This window comes from Ammodytes marinus (genome assembly GCF_949987685.1).
Source record: "Ammodytes marinus genome assembly, chromosome: 21".
NCBI lineage: Eukaryota > Metazoa > Chordata > Actinopteri > Uranoscopiformes > Ammodytidae > Ammodytes > Ammodytes marinus.
Window position 1 is genome coordinate 9,234,057 of NC_137225.1, and position 11,198 is coordinate 9,245,254.

The 11,198-nt window shown below is 42.7% G+C and overlaps 2 protein-coding genes across 2 annotated transcripts; one reads left to right on the forward strand and one right to left on the reverse strand.

The window, feature by feature from the left end:
• Nucleotides 1-219: 219 nt before the first annotated feature.
• Nucleotides 220-2,588, reverse strand: ndufb4 (NADH:ubiquinone oxidoreductase subunit B4). Its single transcript, XM_080050497.1, has 3 exons — nucleotides 2,407-2,588; nucleotides 1,271-1,414; nucleotides 220-365 (listed from the first exon to the last, which is right to left on the reverse strand). The coding sequence occupies exons 1-3, from the start codon at nucleotides 2,581-2,583 to the stop codon at nucleotides 303-305; spliced, it is 384 nt and encodes a 127-aa protein (XP_079906623.1). The 5' UTR covers nucleotides 2,584-2,588; the 3' UTR covers nucleotides 220-302.
• Nucleotides 2,589-2,694: 106 nt separating this feature from the next.
• Nucleotides 2,695-3,534, forward strand: LOC307268072 (sperm-associated antigen 16 protein-like; the record flags this gene model as incomplete). Its single annotated transcript, XM_080050590.1, has 1 exon — nucleotides 2,695-3,534. The coding sequence occupies one exon, from the start codon at nucleotides 2,695-2,697 to the stop codon at nucleotides 3,532-3,534; it is 840 nt and encodes a 279-aa protein (XP_079906716.1).
• Nucleotides 3,535-11,198: the final 7,664 nt, after the last annotated feature.

Genomic DNA, 11,198 nt, shown 5'->3' on the forward strand with positions numbered 1-11,198 from the left:
GATTTCATCAAGTAACCTTACTGTCAGCAAAATGTTAATTCACTCTCGTCTCCAAGATGAACCTTCCTGCCCCAGTGTCTCTCTCTCTGATGCATGTTTGTGCATTGTACCACACCTGATCTGTGAACATCTATATTGTGCACACATTAACATTATCATCCGTCATTCACACACCAATCAAAACAATGACTTTTTTTTTTTTTTTTTACATTAGTATTTTATTTGGTTGATAATAATTACACTGACTTGCATCACTAGAACATAATGGGGGGGGGGGGGGGGGGGTCTTCATAAGTTGTAGCTCATGATGACAAAGCGAACCTGCGATCGAAGGTTCCAGCCTTTCTCATCTCCTCGTTCCTATCCTGTAAGACAGACGATAAGCAGATGGCGGGTTGATACAGTTTCTATGGCAACAAAGTCATATTCGGCCTCAACCCTTCTTTTTCATCTTGTGGACAGTTTCTCAACCGCATGTTTTATAAGTGAGCGTTTTAGAATTTTCAAGTAGGTTTTCTTTCTCTCCTCTCAACAGGAGAAGGGGAGACTAACATGATAGCCCCGCAGTGTTACAATTGCACCAAATTCTCACTGGAATTTATATTGGCGAGGATTTAGAGGGGGGGTCTCCACTACAATGGGGATGAAAGTGGAAAACGCAGGCGGCATTTCAAGTGATAAATGGAACTGTGCTGTGGCAAAATATAAAAACTAGAATAATGATAAGGGCAACACTGTTCTGTAAATCAAACCATCAGTTTATATTTGATTATCAAATACAACAGATAGTACCATAACATTGTAATGACCGTTCAATGCCCAATGTTAAGTAAAATCATTGATGTTTTAGACCACCATTTTGGCTTTGAATAATGTCAATATAACCACAGATAGATGCCATGAAAGGAGACAGCAGTAGAGATTGGAAATTAAGTTCCGACACGTCACCCGCACACTTTGAGATAAATTACTTCGATCTTTAACATGGCGGTATGTATTCTTCTCTTTTCTCTGTTTTTATTAATCCTATTTTTGGTTCTGGCCTATCAGTCTTGCTCTTTTTATAGCCTTCGGAAAGTCAGGGGCCAAAACTGCTAAAAAATGGTTGTCTAAATGATCAACGTTAACCTGTGCCCTTGTATCTGTAGAACATAAACACATGCACAAGGTGGTGGTGTTACAAAACCTGTTGCTTAAGGAGAAAAGTTGTGTCATTCATTAAACACTGTGGTAATCAGTCTAAGAGAGGTCATTGCATCTCATGTCATACCCTGTCTGTCTTGAAGACGAAGTAGAGGGTGAAGAGAGGCACGACTCCAAACAGCATCCCCAGCAGAGAGGTCTTGAATGTGGGCCTGAAGTTTAAGTAGGGGTTGGCGCGTGCATGCACCCAGCGGGTCAGGGCAGGGTCTTCCTGTAAAGACAGAGGTAAGCAATTACATTTCAGTGATTACCCCGTATAAACCGAAACTCTGCATGTTGAAAAAAATAGGCCTTTTGTCAGAATCATACAATACTATTATTTATTCTTTACAAAAAATACCATGGGGATAAAAAGAGGAAACCTCGGGGTAACCAACAAAGGAGAGATCATCACAGCACATTGTCATGTCATAGTAGAAAATGCATAGGTGTAAATAATCAAATGAATGTTGGTTGAATTACATGTAGCTGCTTTGGCTTCAGGGTCTACAGTTTACACTCTAACCTAAGCCATACGGAATAACGTTATTATCAACTGTGCTTTCTCCTACTATAACGAGGCCACATCGTGTACAGAAGTAACAGCCGTAGTACTACGACACATAAGGGAATACGCGTAAAGAATTTCAGGCCAATAGAAAATCTGTTGTATTCTGTTATCATATGTTAATGTCAATTATGGATAGGATGCAAGGCAGTGATGCAAGGCAGTGATTAACTGACTGAATCAGCTGGAAACTTAGCTTGGACATGGTTAGTTAAGATGCAGGGTGGAAAGCGACAGGTATGTAGCAGTTCTCTCACATTATGTTTGACTTAAAGGAGTAAAGTCACTGTTGGTGAATTTAGTACACACAAACACACAGTTGGCAACTGTATAGCTCACGAATACATTGATAGGATATACAATAAACAAAAAATGAACAAGTAATATTACAGTTTGCACTATCAACACCAGTGACAACCTTCTCCTTAGTTAGCAAGCTAATGCTACATTCTAACGTTTTTCAGAAACACATTCCCGATAACATTAATGACATCCACTCACACTTAATGCACAAGTGCACAAGCGAAATTATACTTATATACTTAAATGAACCTTGTTCTAAAATTGACGTATTTATGTGCGCTAACATGCTACACGAACAAGTAGCCTGGGCCACTTTCAAGGGTGACATTGCTAGCTAGCTGATAGCCACTTACAATGAGCTCTTTTCTGTGCGGGTTGTTGAGCTGGGTCTGGTACTGCCTCTTTAGATTGGCTCGGATAGATGCCCTGTCTGTTTCGGCTTTTCGGAACTGAGACGAAAGGTTGAAATACTCGTTCGGATCCAATGTTTTTGGCCGAGTGGCCAAGGGCGCCTCTTGATAGTCCGCCATGATTGTTTGGCTAAAGAGAGAACGTGAACTCATATAATCTCGCGTTGGTTGTCCGATTCGTTACCATAGCGACATCAAACTTTCTCCTCCTGGATGTCTGATGATAAAAAAATGAACGCAACGAGCAGAAGCCCAGAAGATGACAATAGTGTCCCTGCTGAAAGCGATGATGACTTTAACTATGAAGAAGTATCACTAGAAGACGACTGGAGTTTAACAGAGGGAGAAGAGGATTTAGAGGCCACGGTAAAAGCTATCATAGACCGGGCAGAGGCCAGCGCTGCAGCTACCGGGATCCGAACCTCCACCAACAACAACACACGCCGAGCCGAGTCCGTGGATGACTTCTTACGCAACTTCCTCTCTCAAATGGGCATGACGGGAACACTTGACTGTTTTCAGGCCGAGTGGACTGAGATGGTTCATAAGGGGATTTTGGATAAAGAAAGAGTGGGCGTGGTGCCGGACGTGTACACTGACAACAACCGTCTGGACAGCGAGCTGAAACACGCGCTGCGGGAGGGCGAGGAGTACAAACTAGCAGTCTCCTCCGCGGCAGAGACGCTGGCGAGGGTCCAGAAGGCCAGAGACCACCACCGGATGCGGCACAAGCGGGTCGTCCAGGAGAAAAACAGGCTCATAGAAGAGATGAGGAAGCTTAAAGTGCAGTGCAACTCTAAAGAGCCCGCGGTAAAGAGGATGAATGAAAAGTACCAAACTGTTTCAAAGCAGACCATGCAGTTGACTTTGGAGAGGGACAAGGTGTCGGGACAGACCAAGCCTTTCTGTGGGGACTCAAGTGGAGGAGGAGGGCCAGTGAACTGGACAGGAGAGTCCAATGTCAAAGGGACAACACCTCCAGGGATCCAGCCAAGACCTCCAACATCTCCACATGTCCCAAGGAGTCAGTCCAGGGTTTCATTCAGTGAAGACACATGTTTCTTGAAATAAAATGTGTTCACACATAGCCTATCTACCTTTCCTTGGGCTACTATGTTAAGCATCATTAAGAGACTTTCTGGTTATGTTGTGCTACAGTTCAAAAAGGAAACTCTATACAGCACTAACCTTACTGACCACTGTTGTGAAAATGTTTGTGTAGAATAGGATTTTACTCCCCAAATACTGTAGTTGCATAATACAAAATATGACATAGGCCTACTACTACATATCTAAACCTATCCCGCATATTCATATTGACACATTAATACACTGCAGGTAGCCTATTACATGAAATAACATCTTTTATTCTGATTCAGTTGTAGCGAAACATCAGCCTATACGTTTCCGAAACAGGCTAATAAAACATGTTTGATTTGTGATTTTATTTTACATATTCCTGCCTATCATTATATGCCCGGTCCAAGGAAGGCCGCTTTTCCTTGAGCAACACACTCACTTTAAACCCATTGTTATATCAATCCTATGTTCTTCATATCCTAGGCCTGCAAGATAAGTATACGACATTCCACAAAGATTTCTGCATTTGCTCCACCTTTGGGAGTGATTTGCTAAATTTCCTCACCCTTTGCTCTTAAATGTGTGCTGTTAAATCTGCACTGATTGCTTTGGCACAAATAAGAAATATATGGATTGTAGGGGGCGGCTCAATAGTTCCTCTTCGCTGTGGAGAAGAGAGTGAACGCTGCCAGCCAAATGAATGTTTGGTCATCATTACGGACATGACCACCGCGGTAATCAATCTAAGTGGGTCCCCATGCACTTGTATTCAGTTGATCACTCTCCAGTGTTTTACTGTTTGCTTTTCCAATCTACGCTCCAGTCAAGATGAAAAAGTTTGCTTCTATATCACTCTGTCAATGCTCTGTTGTAAAAAGGTTAGACATGGTTGCAGGGTGGGATATCACCACAAGAGGGCGATCTCTAGCTATAAGAATATCAAGCTAAGTGCAGCCACAAGAGGAATCTGCTGAGCATTTAAAAACCAGTGACATACCGGTGTCATTCCTGCAATAATTCCTGCTCATTTTCCCCTTTGAAAACCACAGCAATGGAACAACTTGCCAGCATGATGTTTGGATGGGAGTAAGCCACTAGATAGAATAGGCAGTGACTTCACTTTAAGCTATGCACTGGAATTACACTAGAATGTTTTCATGACATTTCCAGGCTTACTTTCCTATGTTCTTGCAGTTCTATTTAGTTTGTAAAGAGTTTATCCGGTTGTACTTTTTATTTATTTATTTATTTATTTATTTATTTATTTATTTATTACTGGGCTGTCATAGGCTACAGCATGTTCAACGATATCTCAATGGCATTACAAATGAATGACACAACGCCTGCTGTCAAAATCACTTTTTGTCAAAGCCAGTGAATATCTTTTAATGACCAGTGCACAGCAAATACAGAGCTGCTGAGGGAGCTGTTTGATCCGGAGAGGTCCAGGCGGAGATACGCTACGTGTGACCAAGTGATTTATTGCCCTCTCAGGACCTCTGAAAGCGCCCACCCCCTGCTCTGCCGTTTAGAAACCTCCATTTATGACTTCAAAATTCAATGTGAGACCACACTCTAGGGCCAACAAGACTCTCTCTCTCTCTCTCTCTCTCTCTCTCTCTCTCTCTCTCTTTCTCTGTTCCTACCCATAATGTTCAGAAAAAGATTTAGCCTCACATGAAAAATGAATATGTTGCTGCTCTGGCTGACAACCGGCACACCTCCTGGACTTGGGAAGTTGTTTAAGCTGTTGTCACAAAAAGTATTCCATCTCATTTTCTCTCCCCCTACAGCCTGCCTCCCTCAGTATTAACATTCATACCCCTTCTTCATGTCTTTGCCTCAACAGTACATTTGGCATTTTGTCCTTTATCGTACATCAGTGATGCTGACTGACGTTTATTGTGATGCACTCACCGTGCAAAGCTTTTAACAGATAACAGAGATATATGGGTGTGTTGTGAAAAAAGAAAAGAAATAGAGGCATTTACACGCCGAGAGATAGATAGGGAATGAAAAGGCAGAGAGGCCTTCTAATCAGCAGTCTGTGCTATCTTGCGACGACTTGATCACCCCCAGTAATCAGAAGTCGTTTTGTGCTGTTTTGGTCTTTTTAAAATGACTTCTACATGTGACTATGGCTTGGAAAAGAGGAAGGAGGTTTCTTTTCCGACCACAAGCTAAAAGTATTTTTCTCTTTACTCCTCACAGAAGGCCCCTGAAGTGGTTTGTGGACTTTAAAGACAATGACCTAATGCGTTCTGCTGCTCTCTTGGTACTCATCCATAATGTTTCCTGGCCCACTGATTCCATAACTCTGCTGCCCCTTGAGGAATGTAAGTGAGGAATGTAATGCTCCTTTCCACCCTCGTTTTCATCTAGTCTACGCTACCGTAATTGCGCCAGTTTAGAGCCTTTGTAATTTTCACAAATGGTTTAGTCAATGGCGGTGGCTTGGGGCAGGGGATGGCTTGCTATTTCCAATTCCAGCTAACATTTTTGTACCTCCCAAGACCAAATAACCTTGTTGAGCCTGCCTGATCCCTCCCTCTTTCTTTACTGAGTTTGAGGGGACATGGTTGTCTTTCAAAGCCTCCTATAAGAAGTTTTCAACTTTGTGGCTCTGTCTCAAAATCCCTCAGGCTGATTTGAATTCATCGCCCGCTTGCACAGTTCCCTGTGCGGGGCAGTGCTGCCGGCTTCACTGACAGGCCTGTCCACTTCACAGCGCTCGACGACCTTGCTGTCATACCAAATAGAAAGGAGAAACTCAGCCCACTTTGCTCAGGCTGAACCACACCTGCCTTTTATTTATCTTCCATTCGGATTCCTTTCTTTTGTATATGCACCTAAAGTTACACCAGGCTTTGAATTTGGATTGATTCAGAGATGTCTTTGTCCCGCCTTGTTCCCAGCCATATATAGGCCTTTATGATGTGTTGGCTCCTTTTTCTTCCAGACATATTTTTTTTTAAATGCTCTCAATTCATCAATTCTCTTTGCCATCCTATTCCTATCTATATATGAAATTGATTCACCCTGCCTGACAGTATTCCCTTCTTAATAAATCTGCTTTTCCGTGGACCTGTGTAGTGGGCAGCGGGTCAAGCTCAGCAATATTTTCTGCTTTAATGTACTGAGCAAGGTAGTGATTGGCCCATGGCAGTGACTCAGCGGGCATCCATCAACTTCAAGGAGAGCTATACCTAGATGGATTGCCCAGAGGCGGAATTGACAAAATCCTGCATTCTTCTCTCGGCTATATGCTCCTCTCAGCGCCCAGTTTTTATGTCAAGTTTCAGATTTCTCTATAAATATTTGCTCCTACAAGAAAGGCATTTATTGCCCGTGAATCGCACGCTGATTGATGTGGGGACTCCAGTTGCCTGTGCTGTCAACATGTGGACTTCGGCATGTGTACACCTTGAAAAATATATGACAGGAACCTCGAAAATGCATGGATAAAAAAACAAAAACATTTTTTTTTGCATGTTTGCTCTGACCCTGAGGCAACCGGCAGGGACTGAAGTTTTCCAGTTGTTTTCCTAAGCTAAGCTAACTGTCTCCATTGTTTTACCTTCTTTTTTAGCATGCACAAATGGTATCAGTTTTCTCCTGTTCTACAAAAAAAGTGTATTTCCCAGAATTGTTGAAATATTGCTTTAAACAAACACAAATCTTTCCCAATTCCTGACAATTTATGACAATGACTTACGGACATGGTAGCCAACTGTAGCGTCCACATTCTGCATTAACTGTGGGTCAAAGATGACACTATGAGACTAGATATGTGACCTAAATTAGACGTCAGGAATGCCAGAGAAATCTTGAAGATGTTTGTTTTTTTAGTGACAAACCGAAAGGATTGCAGAGAGCAGATTACCTCTGGACGCGCAGACAAAGGGTTTGATTAGAAAAAGAAGCTCACAGGGCTTGGGAAAGTCAATGAATTCTGCATTGGCCCATAAATTATCCTCCCTGCTGACATGTTGAAAGGTCAGCAGGCTGATATATTGAGCTGACGTCTCAACACTGTTACTGAGGACTTACACATATCACCCACATATCATATCATATCTGCTTCTGTGTGTGTGTGTGTGTGTGTGTGTGTGTGTGTGTGTGTGTGTGTGTGTGTGTGTGTGTGTGTGTGTGTGTGTGTGTGTGTGTGTGTGTGTGTGTGTGTGTGTGTGTGTGTGTGTGTGTGTGTGTGTGTGTGTGTGTGTGTCTGTGTCTGTGTGTCTGTGTGTGTCTGTGTGTCTGTGTGTGTGTGTGTCTCTGCTTTTCCTTCATTAGAGCCTGAGTGATGTGACAGGGCCGGCCTGCTCCGACAGCAGTTATAGAGGAAGTTTTGACAGGCAGAGATAGGGAGGCTGTTTAGTGGAGGAGGTGTGGTGGTGTAAGGCTGGAGTGTCACGATTTGAGCTGGGAGACAGCCGGTGCCTTGTATCTGATCTGATGGGACATGGCAGGAGATGAAGAGAAGCAGCAGAATTCAGCCTGAAAGCCTGGTCACTGTGTGAGGTCAGTGGGAACAGAGAACAGAGGAGGAGGACCACTCCAGGAATACTGAGTAGTAGGCTAGGGAATACCTCATGTTGACTGTCAACCACAAAGAAATCACACTTTACTGACAGTCTGCAGTTGCTACAAAACTTTTCTTTTTCTTTTTACTTTTACAGCCTGACGCAAAGAAGTTCAAAGACCATTCTGGTTTATTAAAATTTCAGTTGTTTTTGTGTTATTTGGGCCATTCTTAATCTCTGTCGATTACGATAACATTGTACTGAACAAGGTAGTTGTTTTGGTATAGGATCACGGAAATACTGCTTCAATGTACAACGAATGACTTCTTGGGTATTTTACCATTGATTTTCTTCTTCACATCAGTTTTGGTAAACCTGATAATCACACCAAAATTGCCATTTTATTTTTTATTTCATTCATTGAGCCTGACATACATCAGCTGCTGTAGCTAACTTTTTCACATTGATAAAATAACTATGTCGCCTAAACATTACTGAGAATTATAAAAGTTAACTCCACTCTCTCGTTTGTGGCTACACTAAATTTGAAGCTACAGAAGCAGCCGGCTGACTTAGGAGCTAGTTAGGCCTTTTTCCTGGAGTTTCATTAGCAACTGGTCCCAATCAATCGCTGGATCCCAATCCAGAGACCACGTCCTTGGATTGGGATCCAAGCAACCCTGATTGCTGCCAACGGAAACAGCCTTGTCAACGGAGGAAAAAAGAAAAAGAAGTTGCCTACCAGACGAAAAGAACAAAAAATACAAGAAAAAAAGAAAGGAAGAAAGGAAGATACAAGTTAAGAAGATGGAGCAACACGTTCCTGTTTTGTTATTTTTTATTTTATTTTATGCCATCTCTGAAAAAAACGCAATGAATCTTGGGATATGTTGGGCCGCGAAGGATCCATCTGTTGCAGCCTTCAAAACCGTGAAACGAAGGCTGCATTTCTCGGCCGCATATGAAGGAGCCTTGCAAATCCTTGCAAATGGAACAAGCCTTTGCGCGCCGCTATGACGCAATCGGTCTTCAAATGCAGCCTTCGTAGGCTGCAACCCCTGAATCGAGATCCAGCTAATGTCTGACACATATTGGCTAACCCCTCCTAATATGGTGACTTTTGGTTTTAAATATTTACATTTTTCTAAAGATTGAAAAAGATAAATAGGCTAAGTAATGGAGCTTTTAACAGAGTTGTTTGCCCTTGGTTTCTTGCTCTTTGTGATACGCTTAGTTGGCTGAATAAGCACCACCTGATTAGCTGTGATAGGTGAATCTTAGCTGGGAAAAGCAGCTGAAAAAATCAGAGATGTGGCCTGTGATTTTGAAGGCTGGAACCAGACGAAGTTCGGCTAGGGGTTTTCATAAAAACTGTATCATTTGACTGCCCTTGTTCCTTGATTTGAGCAGTTAACTTGGTGAGTCTTATTCAACCCTTATCCAATTGCTGGCCAAAGCTACAGAAATAACCAGCTCGTATCACACTGGCATTATCCTTTAAATAGAAAAATACTGTCATTCATTTTGTGATGATAATTAAAGACAAGACCCTGTAAAAGTGTAGTTCTGACTCATAGAAGATCCTCCTTAGGCCTATAGACAGTCTCTCTCAGCACTGCTAATGCACAACTTGTTTACCACTGTCTTTTCCCACATTGCATGTTGTTTGGGATGAGAAGATGCTCCTGTCAACACAAACTAATACTTACGCCGTGGTTTCCACTATACTTGAAAAGGATGTTGACTAAAAGCCACTAACTGCATGTGGACCCTACTGAGCTTTTTATGGGAAATTCCGACATTTCACTTTGCTTTGCGCCATTTCCCGCCACAATCCTATAGATTGAAGGCTTCCAAATAATTTAGTGAGGAGTGAATCTCGTATACACTTTGTTCTCAAGGGGATGACTGACCCCAAAGCTGAGTGGAAACAATGCCACACACCATTACACAGCCGCAATGACAGACAAAAAAAAAGCCTTAAGGGTTCCCTTTGTGTTGACCACACACAGTGACACATGCTCATGTTGAAGTCTAAACTTTGATTTAACATTTACATCAGCCGAGGAAACGGGTTTATGGTTGACTTTTCTACTTATAACTTATCTGTGTGTGTATAGGCTTTAAATAATGGATCTGTTTGTGTGTGTTTGCACTGACACACACACACACAAATAAACTGGCACTTTTGCCTTGTTCTATCAGGTCATCAGCCCGGAGTTTCCCAGGATGCATTAGCCTAAGGGTAGGTCAATCAGTTACAACCTGCCGGCAGCTATCACAGCTCTCTCTCTCTCTGTGTGTGTGTGTGTGTGTGTGTGTGTGTGTGTGAGAGAGTGTGAGAGAGAGGTGATAGCAGGGGGAGTGAGCTGAGGCGGTGTCTCTTTTGTTGCTCCTAAATAGAAAGCGTAAGAAGAACGTCACTGTTTCATTCTGAGAAATCAGAATAGCATCCTGCGGTGGTACATCACCAAGGCGACACAGAGAACCGTCTCCAACCAGCTAATGCAGGTTATCTGTTGACTGTGTCAGCAGCAGCAGCAGCAGCAGCTACAGGCACCCTCCACCACTCTCCCAGAGCGAGCTGCTGTAGCATACGCAGCATCAATTAGGTGCTTCAGGGAAAATGCAACATTTATAAATAACATTTAGTTTTTGTGTTATTTTTTTCTGCTGCCTTCCCTCTGTTTGTGTCCTTAAAACCATAATAATGAGACAGTGAGTACTGAATGCCTACGTCATGAGCTGAGGGCTGTGATCAGTACATGAGCGGAGGATGAGTCACCCTATTCACTGAGATTGCCTTACTCTATTACTAAGGCTTGTTGCTCTAATCAGATCAGCCTCATACAATGGATTTTCCAGGGGCATCGCAATTTTAGATATGATTTTGACCGCTTTTATTTTTTAACCCCAACATACACTCATTGCAGTGCAGTACTGTGTTTTCTCCGAGCCGAGACACAGCTGGATTGTCCAATCTGATAGGCTGTAAATAGGTGGAGAGACCCAGACGTACAGAGCTGCCCGCAAAGAGCAGATTTTGTGCACACATTTACGTCAGTGTCCTGCAGAAACACTCACACACAGATGCCCTGGTCCAGACTGTACTGTGTTTCCATCTCTGGCCAA